This window comes from Martes martes, assembly GCF_963455335.1.
Source record: "Martes martes genome assembly, chromosome: 17".
Taxonomy (NCBI): Eukaryota; Metazoa; Chordata; class Mammalia; order Carnivora; family Mustelidae; genus Martes; species Martes martes.
In genome coordinates, this window is record NC_137905.1 from 51131332 (window position 1) to 51152735 (window position 21404).

Genomic DNA, 21404 nt, shown 5'->3' on the forward strand with positions numbered 1-21404 from the left:
TTTGCCTCTTTTCCCCCCAGTTCAGCCACCTACTCCGTCCTTGCCCTGGCTTTGGGGTCCTCACCACCAGGCTGCCTGGGGTCTGCAAGTCCCCTATCACCCACCCCAAGGGATAAACAAGACTTGAGGTTCAGAAGAGGTAACAGTTCAACAGACTGGGGATGAGAAAGGGGGACGACATCAAGGGCAGGTCAAGCCTCGTGCACGGCCCCCATGGGGGCAGCCATGGGACAGAGGAGTGGAAGTCAATCCACCCCAGGGGGCGGTGACAATGGCTGACGCCTCATGAGGGTGTCCCACGCCAGGCGCGGTTCTAACCGCTCTGCACACATGAACTCATTCATTCCTCAGCCGACCGCGTGGAGAAGGTACTATTGCTCTTGTCCCCATTATCAAGATGAGAAAACTAAGGCCCACGGAGGTTAAATGGGTCACCCTAGGCCATGGAGAGTGATGGAGAGATGCGTCCGCCCAGCTTGATCTGGACCGGGAGAGGTGACTCTCAGTCGCCGAGGCACCAGCCCCTGTGTCATCCATCCCTGGGGGTGTTTCCCCCAGGGAAATTCACACTCTGTAATGGGGCTGCACTCGATGATGGTGGATGGGGGATTGTCTTGGGGTGTCTGGTGGAGTTGGATGCTAGGGGAGCGACACCCTGGAGGTGCAGAGACGGAAAATAATGGAATGGAAATCAGTGATTGGGAGCAGCAGCAGAGGGGGCTGCGTGGTGACATAGACCGAGGAGGGAGGGAGAGACAGGGGTGGAGGGAGAAATGAGGAGGGGCAGGGGAGGAGGAGAAAGAGAAAAATGAGTATATTCTCCAGTCTCCTCAATGTATCCTTCTGGAGGTTATGTCTATAAGACAAACTGATAGGGGCTCCTGGGTGGCTCAGTGGGTTAAGCGGCTGCTTTTGGCTGGGGTCGTGATCCTGCAGTCCTGGGATCGAACCCCATGTTGGGCTCCCTGCTCGGTGGGGAGCCTGCTTCTCCCTCTCCTTCCGTGCTCTTTCTCTCTCTCTCTCAAGTAAATAAATATGATCTTAAAAAAAAAAAAGAAAGGAAATTGATAATTTTGGTCATTTTTCAAATATATTCTTGGCATATTTCACGTGTCGACTGAGCTCATGGGATGGCAACATGGTGCTCCCCATCTTCCTGTGTCCCCCTTTGGTCCAGCCCTGGGGGGCAGTGCAGTCCTCTCCCAGGGGGACCGGAAGAAGCAACCGGAATGTGTGGAGAAGGGTTGGGTGACAGGTGGTAGGGAGTATAGGGCCCAAGTCCTCTCCAGCGCTGGCTTCAAACATGTACCCTGTACCCAAGCCTGTGCCCGTCTTTCAAATTTCCCCCTACTGGAAAATTCCTTAGCCGCCACCCCTTGAGCCGACTCCCTCTGGAGCTGCCCTCCTTCCCTGGACACAGGAGACATGGGGACAGAGAGTCACAAGCTCAGAGTCGGGCCAAGACGGAGACAGACAGAAGCCCCACCACACCCCTTCCTGATCTTTCCAGGGCTGATGGCGCCCCTTTACCAACAATTTTCAGCCTGATCGGAAGGTGCCCGCAAGCCCCAGCCGCCACCTGCCTCCAGCCCCAAATTCTGAGGCAGCCGTGGCAGCCACGCCACCTCCCTTCTGTTCCAGCAGCCCTGGCCTCACAAGGTTCCCTAGGCCGTTCCTCTGACCACCCTCCCGGTTCCCCACGGCTTCTGGTACTTTCTAGGAGTCATGGCCCCACCGCCGTGAAAATCCCTGTCACCCAGCGCTGGAATTTTCTCTGTGCAAATGTTCGAGCTTCACCAAAGCAGAGACTGAGGCTCTGTTTTCTCAACTCTGAGGGCACAGTTCCCCTCAGATCTAGATCTCTCTTCCTGGCTCTGGGTACCCAGTCCCCCATCCTCCATGTGCTCTCCTGCATTCACATGGCTTTTTATTTCCCAGTTTTCTGGTGCTTTGACGTCTGGAGGGACCGCCCTTCCCAGGGCTACCTATTCCCAGAGATAATAAAGGAATCTCCCAGGAGTGTGATTTGCATATGCAAATCACCCAATCCAGACCCCAGACCCCCAACCACTTCCTTTACAAACTCCTGTACTCTGGACCATGATTACTCTGCTTCATCACCCCAGGACCACGTTCCAGACAACTAGGGATGGTCCCTACACCCCAGAGCCGGCTGAAATCATGCACACTAGACAATCTTAAGCCAGCGTACCCTGTCTCCTCTGTTCCTTCCCTGGGAAACCACAACAAAGGCTCTTGCTCCGGGCTCCCCTCTCCCCCTCTTGCCTCCTGAGGAACAGTGGTTCCTCCCCACGTGGCCACGCATGGCTTCCACACCCCCTTCTTTGGGGATCTGTGAAAATAACAAACTATCCTTTTTTTTTTTTTTTTTTTAAGTAGGCTCCACGTCCAGCATGGAGCCCAATGCAGAGCTTGAACTCACGACCCCGAGATCGAGACCTGAGCTGAGATCTAGAGTCTGCCACCGAACCGACTGAGTCACCCAGGCGCCCCAACAAAGGATCTTTTCCATGGCGGTCATTCTGATCCATCGCTGCTAAGGGCTTCCTCTGTGATCTTCCTCCCAGGAATGCCCTGGGGTTCAAGGTGCCCAGCAGTCTACGCCCCGCCCTCTCCTCATGACCCACGGCCTCAAACCGACCAGAGGGGTACGGTGGAGTCTCCAAATATGGTCCCCAATGACCATGCCTCCAAGATGCATACATCGGTGTAGTCCCCCCCCCCCCGCCCCCGCATAGTCTGCCAGCCCAATTTGCATTAGCCAATGGAGTGTAGTGAACGTGAGACTGGACCAGTCCCAAGCTCGGTCTTTATGACACTGGCCGCTTCTGCACCCCCCTTGAGTAATGCTTGCTTTGGAGGACCCTGAGCTACTGTGTAGGGAACCCAGCTACCCTGTCAGAGAGACCACAGCCCAGCTGGCTCCAGCCTACTAGCCGTTCCTGCCAAGGCGCCAGACACGTCTGAGCCATCTTGAACGGTCCGGCCCTCTTGGGCCCCCCGCGACTGCTGCCCTAGTCATATGATGCTGGAAAATCACCTTGCTGAACTGGTCAACCCATGAAATTGTGAGTGAGCCCTCTTTCCCGCACCCAAAAAATACAGACCACCTTCCAGACTCCCATCTAGTTGGCAGCATGGGAGGGGGGAAGTCGGGAACAAAAACATTCGGGAGGTCTCCGAAGGAAGCGGCGGGCAGCTTGTTTGCTCTGGCCAGCAGCAAATGACACGTCCCGGCCCCCAACCACACAACCATGGAGGGGATCACATGGAGGTCAGGCAGGGGGAAATCAGGCGGTTAGCATGTCAGCAGCGGTTGGGGGGCGCCCAGTGAGGATGAGAGGTGTCTCTGATTCTCTGTCTGTGGTGGGAGGGGCTCTGCCGGTTGTCCCACCCCCTCCTTTGAGAGTCGGTCTCAGTGACCTTCCCATCCCCACCAGTTCTCCGTCCCTGGACACCACAGCACCCATCACCATGGATCCGCCAGCAGGTCCCACAACCGGGTTCCACTGGAGTCAGATAAGTCAGCAGAGAAGATGCTGGGGGCTGGGGGGCCACAGCCTAGCAGGGGACCCCCACTCAGAGCCTCCAGCCAGTCCAAGGAGTCTGTGGGGGCCCTGGGAGAGGGGGACGGGGAGTTTGTGGGGGACGGGAGCGAGGAAGAGAAGACAGATGAGAGGCCTTCAGAATCCGGGGAGGAGGACAGCACGTCGAAGGAGCCGGGGAAGTCCAAGGGGATGGGGGGCAGCGGGTCTGCAGGAGAAGGGATGGACTGTGAGCTTAGGAAGGTAGAGATCCGGACCCCACTCCGTTATTCCTCGTTTCCAGAAATCCAAGTCCCCAGCCCACTCCTCCCTAGAACCCAGGACTCCAGACCCTAACTCCTTCCTCCCGTGGACTAGGACTCCAGAACCTCAGCCTCCTCCTCCCCCAAATCTAGGAGTTCGACTCTTACCCTCAGGCTCCACCTGATCCTCCAGGATGTCATCAATGCCCCGGTTCGGAAGCAACTGCGGATGGGCAGAAGCGGCGTGAACCCGGGATCCCGCCCCATCCTGACCGAGACCCCTGGGCCGCTCCCGCTCACCTGCGCCCTGCGGATGGCTTCCTGCAGCTCCTCCTCCAGCGTCAGGGCCGCTGTGGGCAGTGCCGCGGGAGGAGTCGGTGCTGGAGCCGCAGCCGGAGCCGCAGCCGGAGCCGCAGCCGGAGCCGCAGCCGGAAGCGGAGCCGGAGCCGGAGCCGGAGCGGGAGTAGGACCCGCAGCCGTAGCAGGGGTTTCCGGGACACGTGCAGGAGGCGGAGCGTGAGAGTTTGCGCTTGGCTTGAGCTAGAACCGCAAAGAAGAGTTCCTATAAGCCACGCCCACCGGGAGCAACCCCACCCATTCGCAGCTGTGGCTCCACCCCCTGGTCTCCTCCGGGCCCTCCGCTCGCTGGTCGACCGCCCCCCTCCGGTATCGCCCCGTATTCTTTCATTGGGTTCTCTTCCCTTACGATCCTCCCATTTGGCTCTTAGCCACGCCCCCCGCACCTCATTGGCTATCCTTCTATCGACTTCCCGCCCCGTCCCGCTTTGTCTTCTCCTCACTGGTCCATACGCGCGTAGCCCCGCCCTCACCGAGCCCTGCCTCCGGACGGCTCCCAGAGCCTTGGGCCTGAGGCGCGGCCAGGGAGCACCCGCTGGACCGTCCTCGCGCCGCGGCTTCGGCCGCTCGCGGGGCAGGGCGCCGCTGCGCATGCGCTCCAGGAGCATCGACTTAGTCCCCGACACAGGGAGGCCCCGAAGGCGCAGCTGCTGCCGGAGCTCTGAGACCTGGGGTGGGGGGGCGGGAAGAGGCCTTGCTGGGAGGGCTCCGGGGCGCAGGCCGGAGCTGGGGCTGGACATTTGGAAACCAGGAACTGGGCATCCAGGCTCCTGGGTCTCCGATGGGGCAGAGGCTGCGGGGTTAGACCTGTGGGTACCCACCGAGGGAGAGGGCCAGCCTGGGAAGTTACTCCCCACACTCACCGTCAGCTCCTCCAGCTTAAGGGTCTGAAGTTCCAACTTGTGTGGAGGGGGCAAGGGGCTGGGGACTCCAGGTGGGGAGGGAGTGAGGGCAGTGGGCTTCATCCTGGTGGTAGTCGTGAGGGGGGAACCAGAGGTTAAAGGGGGTGGAGAGAGACGGGGCATTCTAGGGTCCTCAAAGGCAGGGGCTTGTGAAGAGGAAAGAGGCTAATTCCTCTGCGTGGGCAATCTCTTGGGTTTGAAGCCAGGACTCCTTGGGAACTGAAGGAAGAGGGACTGGGAACTTGGACTCTCGAATCGTGGGGGAGAAAGGGTTTGGGGGCTGGACTCCCCTGCTCTTGGACTCTGGGTTTGAGGGAGGAGGATGGGGAGCCTGAATTTTCCCCCAGAGAACAAAATCAGGGATCATACCTGGGCTGCTGTGACTTTGTCCCTTCCCATAGAGGTGGTCCTAGGGGACCCAGGGCCAACCCTTTGGCCTGGGGGTTTACCCTGGACCCCTGTCTCCGCCCTGGGGGCATGTACTGGTGGTAGGTCAAGTTCCCCTTTGGCTTGGGCTCTCTCCAATGTTGGGAGATCTTGGGGGACTCCTGAAAAAGTGGGTGTGATGTCATATGCTTCAGCTCTGGCCCATTGTCCTGCCTCAGAGAGTCATGCAAAGCATGGCGTCGGCTTGGCATCATCAGAAAGGAGCCAAAAGGGTAACGGCAAGGACGACCAGTGCTAGCTAGACTCTCCGGGGTACTTCTCCTCATTCACTGGAGACTCACCTTCAGGGACCTCCAAGGGCGGTATTCTGATTCAAGAAGCAGGTCCCCAGGGCTGAAGAGGAAAGGGGTGGGGCCCTTGGGGGAGACTGGGGCTGGAGCTCGGGGAGCCAGAGCAGAGTTTGTGGCTGAGACCCAGGGATCTGGATCCAAGACTGGAGAGGCAGTGAAGGACCCGGAAAGGCCTGTAGACAGGAAGCCGGGCAGGGAGAGAGAACACTGTGTGGAAAGGAGGGCCCTGGAGGCCTCAGCCACCCCCTATCCTCCCCCCACCCCGCCAACTCCCCCCCCCCATGTGGGAGGGAAACCCAGCATTAGGAAGTGGGTCCCCGGACTCCTGGATCTCAGGGCAGAGGTTCCAGAATTTTATATTCTCCAGAAAGGCAGGAATCGTGTCCTCAGTCACTAAGGGGTGTGGTGGCTGAGGATCAACAGATTTTGGGTTTTTTGCTGGAGCAGCTGTGGGGCCAGCACTCCTGGTTCTTGAGGAGAGAGAGAAGCCGAAAGCCACATCCTGAGATTCGAGTGCGTGCCAAGTGTGGAGTCTGGGATGCCTGTCCTCTCCAAAGAAACGGGATCTGGACTCATGCATATCGTTGGAGTGGGAAAAGTCATAGAGGAGGAAGCAGAGCTATGAGGGGGGTGGGGGAGCCAGGAACCTGGACTCTGGGGTCCTCAGGAAGGGACAGGATCGGACTTAGGGGTATCCCTGGTATAGGGGCTGGGGCTCAGGAATCAGTGCCTGACATCTGGCAGCTGCACTCCCGGGCACCCCCCCCCCCGTGGTGGGCCTCCGTCCATCCATCCCCTCCCTTTCAGGGCCCCCACTTACTTGGGTCCTGATACCGTCTGTGGATCCGAAGCTGGAGGACTATGGAGGGAGGAGGGAGGTGGGAGGAGAAAGGCGGGAAGGGAGTGTCCAGGAGCCTGGGCTGGCAGGCCGTGTGAGCTGCAGTTGGCAGGACCTGCATGCCCAGCCCCCTTACACACCCCATGCAGGCGGATGGGCCGGCAGCCTGTTCCCTTTCCCGGGCCTCCCGCCTGCTCCCTGCTCCCTGCCAGAGCCGTTCTAGGACCAGGAGCCAGCCCTGCCCCCAGCTCCACCTGCCCCCTTCGTGAGCATGTGCCCACCCCCACCCAAGGCATGATCGCCATCTTGGCAGCCCGACCCGTGGGCACCTCGCCTCTTCTCGTCCATGCGCCCCCGTTTGTACAAGCCCGCTTCCTTCTGTGTCGCCCTGGGGCCTCCCCACACTCACCCCCTCTGCACACGCATCTCCCTGGGCTCTGGTCTGGTGCCCGAGCCACTTTGGGGCACTTGCACTCTTTGATATACTTCCTCCTTGGCTCACTCTGTCTTGACACCCACCCAGCCTTACTGACACTTCTTTGCACATTCAGGATTTGGCTTCCGGTTCTGGAGCAGGGGTCTCTCTGGGCACATTGCACGCGCACTCTCTGGTGCACTCCTTGCACTTTGGGGACTGGTGTCTTTGTACCCAGCCAGCATACTCATTCGCATGCTCATATGCCCTTGGCCTACTGAGGAACTGACATCCAGTGCCACACTCCCTTAAGCTTCCGGTCTGCATTGGGACCTAAAATACAACCTTTGCACGCTCAAGGTTTGCTACAGCGCACTGTCCCCTCAGCAACACTCCCACACTGCCCACTCCAAAGTCCCCACTCTGTGTACTCCTCTTTGCATGCATGTCGATTTAAGCCCCTGCTCCTTTACAGTACCTGATCGGCAAACCTGCCCCTAGCCACCCACTCCTCACTGTTTACAGGAACATCGCGTTGGCCATTTGCACCCTCCTTGAGCCCCCAAAACTCAGCCCCTTTGCTTGGGCCTCCTTTATACACAAGTGACCTTTTGCCCAGAAAACACCCGCCTGTGGGTCCCACGGCCCCCTCCTGCCTCCCTCACCACACACATTACCCAAGAGTATTTCAGTCCCAGGACCCAGAAGACCCCTCCCCTGCATGCATAGAGAGAAGGCTCTCACCAGATCTGAACTTGGAACGAATGATTTGGGAGCGCTGAGAGGAAGTCGCGAGAGTCATTGCCAAGTCTGTGATGGGGACCTGGACTGAGGGGAGGACAGGGCCCCCACGGGAGGAGGGTCAGAGTGGAGGTCAGGAGGCTGTCCCTCCATGTGAAGGCAGCAGGGAAAGGGCCTTGGGGGCTTAGGGATAGGAGAGGCCTTGAGTCAGAACTTCTTGATCCTGGGGGAGGAGGGCCTGGGAGCCCGGACTCCTGGTTGAGGGCCCCAATTCCTGGAGCCTGGGGGAGGAAAGACTGGGATCTATGAAGGGAGACCCTTGGGTCTGTGAAGGGAGACCCTTCACCCACGGGGGGAAGGGACAGCTCAATATTCTGAAGGGACTAAAATCCAACACCCTTGATCAAGAGGGGAAAGGGACCTGGTACGTTCCTGCGGAATGGGGAGGGTCTTTGCCACCTGCGTGGGTGGGTGTCAGCCACCATGGTCTGTGAGGAAGGGACTGGGACCAGAGAGGTGACTTAGAAGAGTTAAGGTGGGATCCCCCCACCCCCATCCCAGGGGCTTCTCACCAGGTGAGCTCGGCGCAGCAGTGCTCTGGTGCGGGTTGAGTCCCCCGGTCTAGGCTGCAGGCCGCAGGGTCCGCCCCACCAGCCTGGGACCGCCTAGGACACCCCTTTCTAGGGCGTGCCAGGAGCCTGTGGAATGGGGCGGGGCGGGGTGGGGGAGACAGGAGCCCCGCCTGGGACCCTGAGAAGAGGCGGGAGCACGGGCTGGGAGGGACTGGGGCGGGGCGAACGTCGGGGTTCCCTGGGTCGCTCCTCCTCCGCGTCCTGGGGCTGCGGGGTCGGGCGGGGCAGCGGCGGGCGGACTGACAGAGGCAGGTGCCTGGAGAGGGGCGCCGGGTGAGCAGCGGGAGCAGGTGGTCGCGACCCGGGCCTGCGGGCAGGTGCCACCTGTCGCTTATTTTTTCCCTGACGCAGCAGCAGGAGTCGGATTTAGGGGAGTGGAAACTTCAAACCGGAGCCCCGAACTCCTGGATCCGAGGGAGGAGGGGGCTGGGGACCTGGACTCCCGGGTCTGAGGGAGGAGTGGGGTGGGGGCCCAGACTTCCGGATGTGAAGAAGGAGGGATGCCAGCACAAGGACAAGAGGTGTTGGGATTCGGCAGTTGTGCCCGACAGGCAGAAATGTCCAGTTGGGGGCCGGGGACCCGGACTCCTGGGTCTGAGGGAGAAGAGGGCTGGACTATAGTCTTTGGGGTCGGAGGGAGAGAAGTCTGGTTCCCACCGGCAGGACTGAGGGCCTGATATCTAGATGGCAGAGCAAGCTCAGAGCTCTGTCCTGCAATGCGTGGGAGGCCCCAGGGCTCGGGGTTTGGATTACACTCCGCAGGGCAAGCTGAGGCCGAGGCTATAAATACCTCCTCGGACTCGGCAAGAACCCAACACTCTAGTCGAGGACCCTGGTGCTCTAATCCGCAGAAAGTCATCATCACCAGCGTTCCCGAGTCTTACAAGTGAGGCGTTGCCAATACCACAGATACCTTTATTGCTCCTTGCGCTCACATCCCAAGCCCATCTTCCCACTGTCCCAACCTCTACTACCCGAAAACTCAAACTCCCGTCATCCCACGCGGGGAAAGAACTACAACTCCCAGAGAGCTCTGAGCTCAGGCGGGCTCCGGGGAGTAGCAGCCGAAGAATTTTTCAAGGTTCGCGCGCTCGTTTGTTATTGGCTTTCAAGGAGGCGTGGCCACGGGAGGTCCGTGGCGGTGATTGGCCGGCAGTTCCTGCTGCTCAAGATCCCAGAGGAGGCGGCGGAGCCTGCGCAGTTCACGGTGTAGGGCGTCGTCCGTCACAGGACCCGTAAGGCGCAGGCGCGAGCTGCCCAAGGGCAGGATGAGGGGAGGATGGGAAGAGAAGCTTTCGAAGATATCCCCTAGGAGACCGAAGAAGACGGAGTCAAACTCTGAAAATGGGCGTGGGGCAGCAGTGTTGGGGAGAGGCTGTGTCACGCCCGAAGGAAGGAAAAACTTCAACCCCCCAGCAATTCCTAGAGCTGGATCCACGCAATCATGACTCTCGGGAGTCCTCAAGCATCATGGGAGTTGTAGTTTCAGACAGAGAAAGGCCACCGTTGCTCGGGAAACGGACGAGGTATTGGGTTCTTAGATGCATAAGGAAGGAAGGTCTGGGAACTTAGTTTTACGGATTCCTTAGAGTGGAGGGGACTGGAACCTGAACTCCTGGGTGAGGAGGGAAGGTTGTCGGGGGGAGAGGCTGGGGCCCTCGGGGTTGAACTTATATACCCCGGGGGAGGAGGGTGTTGGGGTCCATCACTTAAGTCTTGATGGAGGAGAGGGTTAAGGGTCCAGAATCCTGGGTCAGAAGAGGGAAGGGGCTGGCGCTATGGATTCCTGGGTCCTGAGACCAAAAAAAAAAAAAAAAAAAAAAAAAAATCTGACAGCTGCAGTGCCTCTGTCCCCATCTCTCCTCACCTGTGTCCACAGCATCTCGCTCTGCAGGGGGAGGGTCCCAGGCAGGTGGTGGCCCACGGCCAGGACCCAGCTGGTAGTGGCTGAGCAGATGGTGAAGCTGAGCAGGGGTCAGTGTGGGGTGGTCAGTTCGTAGGCTGCTCCATGAAGCCTGGTGGGAAGATCAGGTGAGAGATCTATGGTCATCATGGGGCAGCTGAGAAATCCTAAAATGCAAGGCCCTCCCTAAAGGGCATGGATGTGGTGGGTAGATAGTGGTGTCTGTGCGATATCTTCCGGACACTGTGAGGCCAGGCTGTCAGCCAAAGTGACGGTGGGAAAGGGCGCTTTCGGTGGGGAAGGACACTTTAAATAAAATATGATTTGGGGCGCCTGGGTGGCCCAGGTCTGTCGTCTGCTCAAGTCACGATCCCAGGGTCCTGGGATCAAGCCCCGCCTTGGGCTCCCGGCTCTCCCTCTCTCCTGCTTCTCCCTCTCCCTCTGCCTGCAGCTCCCCCTGCTGTGTGCTCTTGCTTCCTCTCTCTTTCTTTCTCTGTGAGATAAATAAATAAAATCTTTTTTTTAAAAAGTGATTTGCGGGGCGCCTGGGTGGCTCCGTGGGTTAAAGCCTCTGCCTTCGGCTCAAGTCATGATCCCAGGGTCCTGGGATCGAGCCCCGCATCGGGCTCTCTGCTTAGCAGGGAGCCTGCTTCCTCCTCTCTCTGCCTGCTTTTCTACCTACTTGTGATCTCTGTCTGTCAAATAAATAAATAAATAAAATCTTTTAAATAAATAAATAAATAAGTGATTTGCTTCTGCATAGATGAGGATGTAGGCGTTGGTGGGAGGGTGGAGAAGAAACAAAATTGGCCATTAGCTTCTATTACTGAAGCTGATGACATATACCGAAGTCTTCATTACTGTACTGTGGCTGCTTTTTGTATCTGAAAATTTCTACACCCAACTGAGATGACATCTGAATCATCACTGGGGTAAAACCCAGAGACTGGGGACCCAGATTGCCTGGGTCCCAAAATCCCAGCTTGACTACTCATTACCTTCTGGCAAGTCACTGTGCCCCACTTTCTACATCTGTCAATTGGGTATGGGCAGGAATAGCGACTACCTAACGGGGTGGTTCCGAGGATTCGATAAAGCAAGATTGCAAAGTGCTTCAGACACGGCCTGGTGCTTATCGAATGCTCTGTAAAAGTTTGGTAAATATAAATAAATGAAATCGAGTCACTTATTCTACCTGATTCTCGGCTTCCTTGTCTGAAATGAATTGTCAGTTAATAACCTATTTCATGAGGCTTAGTGGACATTCAGTGAGAAGCGCTAGACAGTGTCTGGCGTGTCATTTACGTTCCATGCAGGATTGAACTGTCACATTCCTTGGTCTCAGAGCAGACTTTCTGAATCAGCATGTCTGAGCATGGGGGGCCTTGGAAACTAGCATTAGTAAGTCCCATGGGATTCAGATGCAGCTGGGATACTTGTGGCTGATTTCCTTCTACTGTCGATGCATCACCCACAGTGTCAGAGCTGGGACCAGGGATAACACAAAGTCCAAGGGGAGATCCAAGGGTGAGCTGAAAACAGATGATGGCTGAGTGGGGTCGAGGAATCAAGAGGTCAGGGATCAGCAGTCACCTTGAGAAGGGAGGTTCGGGGCACGCAAAGGAGGTTCACAGCTATTGAGAGTTTCCGGAAGAATTCAGTGGCAATGTCACCCAGCCCGGCCCCCTGCAGCCAGTCCAAGACAAGATCCAAGTTTGTTCGGATTTGGACAGCTCGGGACCATTGATAGAAAGGTCGACCTTGACCTGTGGGAAAGAGTATGAAAGGCAATGGGTGTGTGGACTTGGCCCTCCCACCTCCCAGATCCTTCCTATCCTTCAGCTTGGGATCTGGAGCTTGCTCTCCAGAGTCCCTAAACATGAGGCCAGATCCTGGGGCTTGGCATCTGACTTGACATGGGTCTCAGAGGTTCCCATGCTTTCCTCCCTGCCCCTTCCCCAGTCCAACCCTCACCTCGTTCCATCAGCGAATTGAGAAGGGATGCATTGGAGAAGAAGAACAAGTAACCAAAAGTCTGAGACACGAGGTCCGGGTGCAGCTCACACTGGCTGGTCAGTTCCAGGGCTGCCTGGAACACGCCCAGGGTAGGTCTCAAGCCTGGAGGCATGGCCCCCAGGTCTGCGCCAGGCCCTGGCAGCTCTGCTCCAGCTGTGAAAGGGTTACTATCCAGGAGAGCCGGCAGGGTTGAATACAGAGTCTAAGAACACACAGAGATGAAAACAAGTGATTGGACTGCACTTCCTGGAAGTTTCAGGGGGACAGAGCTTCTGGGAATTATAGTCCATTCTTCCCCCAACACGCTAAAGGTTCTTTGTGAGCAAATCCCTACTTTCCAGATGGGCATCTAGCATTCATCAGGTCAAGGACACCTCAAGTCTTAAGAGAGCCTCCCGGAGGTTCTTGGGGATTTTAAGACCACCTCTGGTACCTCATAGGACTTGTAATTCTCAACAGAGACAGCCCAGAGTTCCCAAAGGAAAGAAAAAGAATGAAGAGTCAGGAAGTGGGGGTTGCATGGCAGTGAGCCAGTGGAAAGTGAGATCAGGCCAAGGACAGGAAATGAGGTCAGAGACAAAGAAGAAATAAAGCTACACTTGGCAGGGATGGACAGGAGGCAAAGCGTTGGAGGAACGGGCTTCGACAATCAAGGCTGCTTAAGGAACAGAAGGACGCTCCCCAAAGATCTCCTTTGGTGCTGCAGATAGGGACTCAGGCCCACCAGAAGCCTGAAACCCTAGAATTCCAAGACACCATCTTAAGGTCAAGGGTGATGGGGGACTGGGGCCAAGTCCTGCAGGACTAGCACTCCAGGGAGAAGCTCTGTGGCTCGGAAAAGGGAGAGAATTCAGAGCTGTAGGAAATAAGTCTGCAAACACCGGAAGTGAGGCCGGATTCAAGAGGACCTTTCATTTAAATGACAGCGTCCGGCACTGTTTGAGCCCTATCATCTATCTATCTATGTATCATCTATCTATTAAATTTACCAGTGGACTTAGAAAACAGGAGCTTAAAAGAGTGAAAATGGTGATAGAACCATAGGTAATAAAGTTAGCCTGTCAAAAGCAGATCGTTGCAGAGACAGGAAGAGAAGCCGGAAAGACAGGAAGTGATGGAGGCTCAAACAGGAAGTGGTACCAGAACAGCAAAGTGCTTCGGTGATGGGAAGTGATGTCAGAGAAGCAGGGACTCTTACAAGGTCAAACAGGAAGTGACACAGGAACGATGGGACATAATTCCAACCGGAAATGAGATTATGGCAGACAGGAAGCAGGGGAGACCAACCTTGGTGAGGTAGTAGACAGACTGCTGGAAGGTACACATGATGACCTCGTCCAGGAGGGCCATGGCCTCATCACATAATTCCAAGTCATTGCAGAGCTGTGGGTCTGAGGACAGACCTGGGGGTGAGAGAGAGAACCAGAGGCTGACAGGCAGGAGCCCAAGTCCCCAAACAGCAGGAATGACAGGGGGCTCGGACAGGCCTGGGCTTGGGTCAGAGCTCACCCTCCTGGTCAGCCTCTTTCTCCATCTCCAGCACCTTCTCCTGCACAAAGCTCAGCAGCTCCGTGGTGTTGGCCATCCACAGCATGAGCGGCCGCAGCTCTACGGACACAGCCTCGGGAGTCAAGGGCACCTCGGGGACTCCCTCCGGGTGGCTGGGGAAGGAGAAAAGGACCTGCGATCTTTGCCCAATCCCCACGGTAGTGTCCAAACCCCGAGATCTGGGTCTAGTTGGGGACTGAGACCAATCCTCATTTCACGGCTGGAAAAGTTGAGTGGTGAGGAAGAGCAAAAACCTGCACTAAGCCAGGAATGGAGTGAAAGAGCCCCCGCTGCAAGCCCCCCACCCCTGCCTCCCTTTAGTCCCTTCTCCCCAGAACTTCTCTTACTTCTCCGGCTGACGGTCTCCAATTTCCTTAATCTTTTCCTGTAGAACAGAAAGATCAGAGTCAAGGTTGGGCGGGGGAGAGGGTGGGGAGAGGCCTATGAGTTAATACCCTGGTGTTTCTAGAAGCACCTTTTGACAGAGACTCTCCCCACTCAAATGGACTCTAACCCTCAAGCATCAGAATGGTCTCTCCTCTTCTTAACCTTTTAAAACACAAACCTTTATGATTGTGAGTGGTCTGCCGCCCTCCGGTCCGCTACAGTATTTTCTTACCCCGTCCCCGCCCCCCACCCCCAACCAAGACACTTCCTTAAGCTTCTAATGAGCCCTAGCTCAGTGGGTTGGAACCCACTGGATGGAACCATGGAACTCAGGGGGCATGGAAACCCCGTTCTGGATTATTTCTCCCAGGCACTTGCATCTGTAAGTCGGACAAATTTGTTCTTCCTCCCATCCAAGAATGGTCTGGCCCGCTACTGCTCAAAGCCCCACCCCCCGCCCAAGGGGCTGCCGGCCTCACCTCCCACAATAGTCTCTCCCGACTTCTCATCCAACAGGATCTCTCCCGATCTCCCAGAACGGTTTCTCCCGTTATCCCACAGGTGCAAAGGTGGTATTTCACTGCCTTCTCTTCTAGCACCGTGGATGAATCCACAGCTCCCAGCATCCCCGTGAGCCCCCTTGCGTAATAGCCCAAACCCCCTCCTGGAGCATCCTGGAAGGAGTGGTTTCAGCCCGCCCACAGGGCTGGGAGGTGGAGAGGAGGCGTGGCGTGGGGAAAGAACCTGGAGCGCCGACGGCGGCAGGAGGCACTCACCCAGACAGCCTCCTTGATTAGACGGGCCAGGCGGCCCAGCAGGCGTGGCAGGTGGCCCAGCTCCAGTTCCCGGGCCGAATGCTGCACGCACAGCGCCAGCAGCGTGGCGGGCCCGAGCGGTGGCAGGTCCCCAGCGCCCGCAGCCGCAGCGCGCACTATCTCGCCCAGGAGCGCCTCTTCCTCGCGCGGCCGGAAGCGCAGCACCGGCTCGCGGCCGTCTAAGTACGCCGCCAGCGCCTCGCCCCGCTCCTGCAGGCCCCGGCCGCATAGGCGGCAAGAGAAGGCCCAGCCGGGACCCGGCGGGGCGGCCCCAGGGCGGGCGGGCAGCCAGGGCGGCCGCGCCGGCCCCGAGCCTCCAGTGCGGGGGTCCTTGTACATGAAGAGGAAGTGCTCGCCCAGCCCCAGCAGGTCGCCAGGGTGCAGCTCCGCCTCCCGCAGCAGGAGGCACCCGTTATGCGTGACTGGGGCACCCCGGGATGGGCGCACCATGGCCGGGGGCTCAGGGCCCGCTCGCACGGTGCAGTGCCGCGGCAGGATGTCAGGGGCATTGAGAAAGGTGTCCACATATGGGGCCGGGGACCCCCCGCGGGCCGAGGAGTTCCCGCCCCGGCCAAAGACATGCTGCTCCCGCGTCATCACATACACCACGAAGTCCTGGAGGGAAGAGGAAGATACAGGAGAGACAGCTCCAGGAGAAATGGACACTTGCAAGGAGGACCCTTTCTCACACCCAACTCACCCATCAACCACCTTCCTTAGAATGAACGCTTCCAGGGAGATCTCTTGGGATGTCAAGGACTCACCAATGACCTCCACCCAAGAATGCATGAGAGGACTTCTCAAAGGCACTTCCTGTGACAAACTGCCTCCTAACCCTCATCTTGAAGACCAGCTGCTTATAAGGAAACCCCTTTCTTTATAGGGGCTCTAGAATTCCCCTCCCTCAAATTGTTGATGCTTTCCAGGAAGCCTTTGTCCAGTAGACTCTCCCATCTTCTCGCCTCCTCTGAATGGACCCTTACAAGGCAATCCCTTCCCACAGTACACTTGTCCCACAACATCCAGCTCAAAGAACAGGTGCTTCCAAGAACACCACACCCCGCTACTACAATGGACTGTCCTATTACAAAGAATGGAACTTTCCAAGGAAATCTTTCTCTTAGGAACCCCATGATGGAGACTACCAAAGACGTTTCTCCTTCCAATAACAGCTTCTCTGAATATTTCCAAAACAAGGGATAGATATCTTTAAAGAGATTCCCCCTTCGAAAAAAAAAGGTTTCTTCCATTTTCTCCACCCCATGAGTATGCACTCTGGGGAGACTCCCCTTTCTACAATGAACTCTCATTTTTCCCCAATCCATGCTGGACTCACTTCCAAAGAGACAATGGACTCTCTACAATGGACTCATCTACTACCCTCATTCCCATGATAGAGGATTCCAAAAATGGCCACTTGTGACTACATGAGTGCAGATAAATTCCCCTCTATGAGAGATTCACCTCTTACTCCTGATCCCAAGGAAGGAAGACTTTCAGTGAAGCCTCTCTCTTAAAAAGGAATTTCTCGTGAACCTCACTCAAAAGAATGAATGCTTCCAATGTTTTCCCCTCTTCCAATGACAGACTCCCCTATACTCCCAGAACAGATCCCTCCGATTTGACTATCTTCCCAAAAGAGACCCTCCTATACTCCAACCTTGTCTGGAGAAATAGGCTGTTTGTAATATATGCAAACTCCTCTTGCCCCAACAAAGAAGAATGAATTCTTCTAAGCAAGCCCTTCTCTATAGTCTTCCTCACTCACTCAATTATAAAGCCAGGCCACCTAACCCAACTGATCACTCTCTATGACAGTAAAAATGGGACTAATCACTAAATTCCACCAGTGGCCTTTCCCACTGATTCCCAGAAGCACCTGTTGAACGTGGCTTGTACCACCTGGCTGTTACCCAAAGTTGAACAACATCATAAAAATGATTCTCCCAATCATCACCTGCACAAAATTTAGTATTTCCAATAATACACTATGTTTCTATTAATGAAATAATTTCCCAGTAACCCACTAATAATTTTCTACTAACTCCTAATCCTTTCTCCCCCTCTGCTTCCTAACACTCAAGCAAGTTCTACTGTCACCCAAATATATCAAATAGAAGTATGAGTATCACCTACCCCCATCAACAATAGTCAGATCGTTCTAGTGTAAACCAGCATCTTTAAAGAACGGATTAGTCCCCTCCTTCCCAAAAAATGCAGGCTTATCCAGAACAAGATTCCATCCATCCATCAAATTATCTTCTTCCCAAACAAGACAGACACTTCCATTACTCCTCATCAAGAAACAGACCCTTACAAGGAGATCCCTTTTCTACAATAGGCTCTCACAAACCTCCCCCCTACCAAAGACAGTGCTTTCCCTCAGCTTGGCATGAAATGAGCCATTGGCTACTTGTTCTTCCATCCAGATCTTTTCAGCCATCAACCCCCACCACCACCACCTTCCCCCGGACCCCCAGGCCCCATATCTGACAATGACATATCTTACCCTGGAACCTTACTGGGGCATACCTGAGACTACCAAGACCCAAGGAATTCTGGGAGTTGTAATTTTGTCTCCCTGCCAAGGAAGGGTAGAGCATGGGTCTCTCCCAGTAGGACAGTCTGCGCTTACCTGGGCGTCCTGGTAGCCCTGGAGCAGCAGGAAGTAGGGACGGTTGCTGGGGGCCTGGATGAGGCACTGGGTCAACTGATCGAAGTCTCCAGGGTCTGCGGGTCCGATCTGGGCGTCCGCCGCCCCCGGGGCCATGCTAAGTGCCTGCTGCCGGCGCTCCTGCTGCCGCCGCCGCCGCCCCTGCAGGCTGAGCTCCGACACGCTGCGCCGCAGGGACAGGTTTTCCGAGCGCTCTTTGCCCCCGGACCCAGCCGGGGGCCCTGACCCCGACCCCGGGCCGGGACTGGCTAGCGCCGCCCCGCCGGACGCCGCCCGGGAGCGGTTCTTTTGTGGCCGCCACGAGGGGGCGCCCGTGCCTGCCGAGAGACACGGAGGGATGAGGCTGAGACTCGAAAGAGGCAGATTGTAAAGAGACAAAGAATTTACAGAGAAGTGAGGCGGCTTCCCACGTTTAGGTTTTTGCATATGCAGTTCCCTGTGCCTGGAACACACTTTCTGCCTGACTCCTATCCACCTTGCAGTTTTCAGCTCAGAAATTCATTCTTTCAACTGCTTTTTTGGGGGGAGGGGGCACCTACTATGCGCGGGGCACTGCTACACCACACTCGGCCCAAGGAATGAACTAATGGTTCTCACCAAGCTGTAAAACGTAGCAGGGTGGGACCCTCACCTGTCATGTGCTCACTGCATTCCCCCACGGCCCTAAATAATGTGTGGCCCACAGTAGGCGCTCAACGGATGCTTTTGGGAGTTGGGGGGGAGAGAGCGATTATAATATTATAAAATTGCCACTCTTTATTAGGCAACTACTATGTGCCAAGTCTTGTGCTAAAGCCCTGATATACATGATCTCATCTCACCTTCACCTAGGGTTTCGCTCAGTTTAACTGGCAAAGGACAGATTGGAATTCAAGCCAGAGTTCAAAGCTCATGCGTATAACTACTACACCACTTTATCTCTCAAAGGGAGACTCAGAAACAGAAAAGCTGTAGAAGGCTCCTTGAGCGGCCCGTGGCCCTGAGCCAGGCCCCATCCCTGCCAGGCCCTGCTCCGCGCACCCTGTTCCACCAAAGGCATCACCTCCTGTTCCAGGCCCGGCCTTCTCCGAGACCGGGCCAGCACGCAAGCATGACCTTCCTCGGCCTCTACAAACACTCTTTCTCTTCATTTCCCTTGAGCCACCCTCAAGTCTCCCATTCACACTCTGCAGTCAACCGAGCCTAGGGCACCTGCTCCAAGGCCAGCTCCCCTGAGGCTCCGCCCTGCTCTAGGCCCCGATCAAGCAGTCCATTTCTTCACTTCCCAAGTCCCTTCCCCTTATACGCTTAATCTACACGGGCCTGGTCCCTCACAAACCCCTTCAACCTATTGCTCTGAGAGGCTTCCTGCCACAGAGGCCAGGCTGCCACTCAACACCTCTGTTCCGCAGGCCCCGCCCACCAGCTCTGCCAAAACCTCTGGCCTGGCCCCCCTTGCCGAGCTGGGTCGGGCCCCAGCCCCACTCTCCACTAGACCCGGTGCTATAGGTCACTCCGAGTCCCCTTCTCTCCCGCGGGTCCCGCCTCCAGCCGACGACTCGTCCCTCCAGCCCCGCCCGGATCCGGCCCCGCCCCGGCCCCGCCCCACCTCCCCGCAGGCCCCGCCTCCATGGCAGGCCCCGCCCAGCCCGCAAAGCCCCGCCCCCAGAATCCGGCTGGCGGGCTCACCGTCGCTGTCCGCCGCCCCGAAGGCCTCCTGCTCCAGGCGGCGCGCCTCCTCGCGGCCGCGCAGCTCGAAACGCCGCGCCCAGCCGGGCCGCGCTCGCCACAGCTCCTGCACCAGCAGCGGACGCTCCGAGTCGCCCAGCACGCGCAGGTGCTCCGCCCGCCAGTCGCCGCTGCCCACGCCGCCCGCCGCGGGCCGGCCCAGCGCGTCGCACAGCGCGAAGGCGTCCACGCAGCTGCTCTCACCCGGGCTGCCGGCGGGGCTGCCCGCCAGCCCGTAGCGCTCCAGCGCCTCGGCCACCAGCTCGCGTGCCGTGGAGCGCGAGGTGGCCAGCACGCTCTTGTAGTTGGCGCCCGACGCCAGCCCGGCGCCGAAGATCTTGAGGACCCCCGGGGGCGCCGTGGCGCGCGTGGCCAGCGGGGGCTCGGGGGCCACGCCGGCTGACAGCTCCGGCAGCTTCTTTTCGCTGGCCCAGCGCTGGGCGCCCCCTGGAGTCGCGGGGCCTCCCGCGCCGCCGGACCCCGTGGCCCCGGTCCCCGAGCCCCGAAAGAGCTGGGAGATGCGCTTGGCGCGACTCCCCGAGGCTCCCCCCGCCGCCTTGACCGCGCCCACTCGCCGCAACTCCACGTGCGGCGGCGGCGGGGGCAGCGGCTCGCTGCTGCGGCTTCCCGTGTCCGAAGAAGACGACCTGGGAGCCCGCCGGGGAGTGGAGAGGCGGGAGAAAGACCCAGAAAGACAGGCAGAGAGGGGAGTAGATGGTAGAGAAGGAGGAAGGTGGGCAAAGATCCAGGCAGAGGGGACAGAGACCCAGGGAGGAAGGGATGGCGGCGGTGGGGGCGGTGGGGGGTGGACAGAGACCCATTGAGAGGGAACAGGGAAGCAGAGAAAGGGCAACAGAAACCCAGAGAAAAAGAGGGACGGAGCCCCAGAGAACGAAGAAGATGGGAGACAAGGTACCCACAGAAGGGTGAGAGATGGGAGGGGGGGGGAGCAACAGAGATGAGGTTGGGCAGAGGCCAGAAGCAAAGAGAGAGAGAAATACATAAATAAAAGGCAAGTCCCCCAGAAGGAAATTCCAAGAAGCAGGGAGGGGAGGAAGGAAGGTGAACCAAACCCCTGTGTCCCCATCCCCGTGTCCATCCAGCCTAACCCCATCTCCAGCCCCAGCACTCCCCATCCTGGGCCTGAGAGCGCTGTGGCCCACGGTGGTCCCCTGCCTGCCGGCTCACTTGCCGTTCAGGGCAAGAACCGAGAGCCAGTCCTCGGGGCCCCTGACCTTACCCCGCACAGAGACTGGGTCATAAACGGGGACAAATGGGAAGCAGATGGGGCAGGGGAAGGAGTCTCAAGGAGGGTGGGAACTCACTTAACAGAGGCAGCGCTGGGCCAGCGCCGTCCCAGCTTGGCCAGTTGCTTCCTGGGGGAATTGATCCACAGGCCCACGGGGAGATGGAGCTTCCCGAAGCGGGGGCTTCCGCCCTCCTTCCGCTCACCAGATAGCATGGCCCTAAGGAAGGGTGGGTAAGACCCCAAATCCTGAGGCCCTGAGTGGCCGGGTTGGGACAGAGGGGGACTGGGACTCGTCAGTCATAGAGGGGGGCTGGGGCTCAGACATTCTGAGTAGAGGAGAAAGTTGGGAGCCTAGACTCCTGGGTGCTGAGATGCGAGGTGGAGGAGGACTGGCTCCTGGGTCTGGGTTCCTGGGACCCCGGCACTTACCCTGCGTCAGGTCCCAGCAGCACCCTGGGGCCCTGGCTCCGTTGGCCCCGCTGCTCCTGTTCAGCCTTTGCCTCTGCCCCAGCTCCCAGCACTGGGTGGGGGACAGGAAAAGGCGAGAGGAAACCCGGCAGGAAGAGCGGGGAGGGGGCGTCCTGTGAGGGGACTGGGCCTGGGGGAGGAGATCTGGGTAGGGCTGGCCTTTCCCTGCTCCTTGATTCTGGAATTACGTCTCAGCCGGTTGGGCCC

At 57.7% G+C, this 21404-nt stretch overlaps 2 protein-coding genes across 5 annotated transcripts; both read right to left on the reverse strand.

The window, feature by feature from the left end:
* Positions 1-2394: 2394 nt before the first annotated feature.
* On the reverse strand, positions 2395-8505 carry MAMSTR (MEF2 activating motif and SAP domain containing transcriptional regulator; the record flags this gene model as incomplete). 3 transcript variants are annotated; one of them, XM_080829109.1, is made up of 10 exons in its annotated part: positions 2395-3774; positions 3977-4031; positions 4109-4348; positions 4639-4833; positions 5029-5131; positions 5437-5615; positions 5796-5977; positions 6625-6663; positions 7802-7885; positions 8371-8440. In XM_080829109.1, 9 exons carry the CDS (start codon positions 7857-7859, stop codon positions 3491-3493), a joined length of 1335 nt encoding a protein of 444 aa, XP_080685235.1. In that variant the 3' UTR covers positions 2395-3490. The 3 variants fall into 3 exon arrangements, with proteins under 3 accessions (XP_080685235.1, XP_080685236.1, XP_080685234.1); XM_080829110.1 differs by lacking the exon at positions 4639-4833 and having other exon boundaries at positions 8371-8505; XM_080829108.1 differs by lacking the exons at positions 7802-7885; positions 8371-8440 and having other exon boundaries at positions 6625-6787.
* Positions 8506-9305: 800 nt separating this feature from the next.
* RASIP1 (Ras interacting protein 1) lies at positions 9306-21231 on the reverse strand. Of its 2 annotated transcripts, none has more exons than XM_080828000.1 (12): positions 21159-21231; positions 20806-20946; positions 19442-20127; positions 17735-18090; positions 15061-15714; positions 14245-14282; positions 13859-14010; positions 13637-13740; positions 12308-12551; positions 11927-12099; positions 10298-10445; positions 9306-9738 (listed from the first exon to the last, which is right to left on the reverse strand). In XM_080828000.1, exons 2-12 carry the CDS (start codon positions 20940-20942, stop codon positions 9539-9541), a joined length of 2892 nt encoding a protein of 963 aa, XP_080684126.1. In that variant the 5' UTR covers positions 20943-20946; positions 21159-21231; the 3' UTR covers positions 9306-9538. The 2 variants fall into 2 exon arrangements, with proteins under 2 accessions (XP_080684126.1, XP_080684125.1); XM_080827999.1 differs by having other exon boundaries at positions 13637-13752.
* Between the last annotated feature and the right edge of the window lie 173 nt (positions 21232-21404).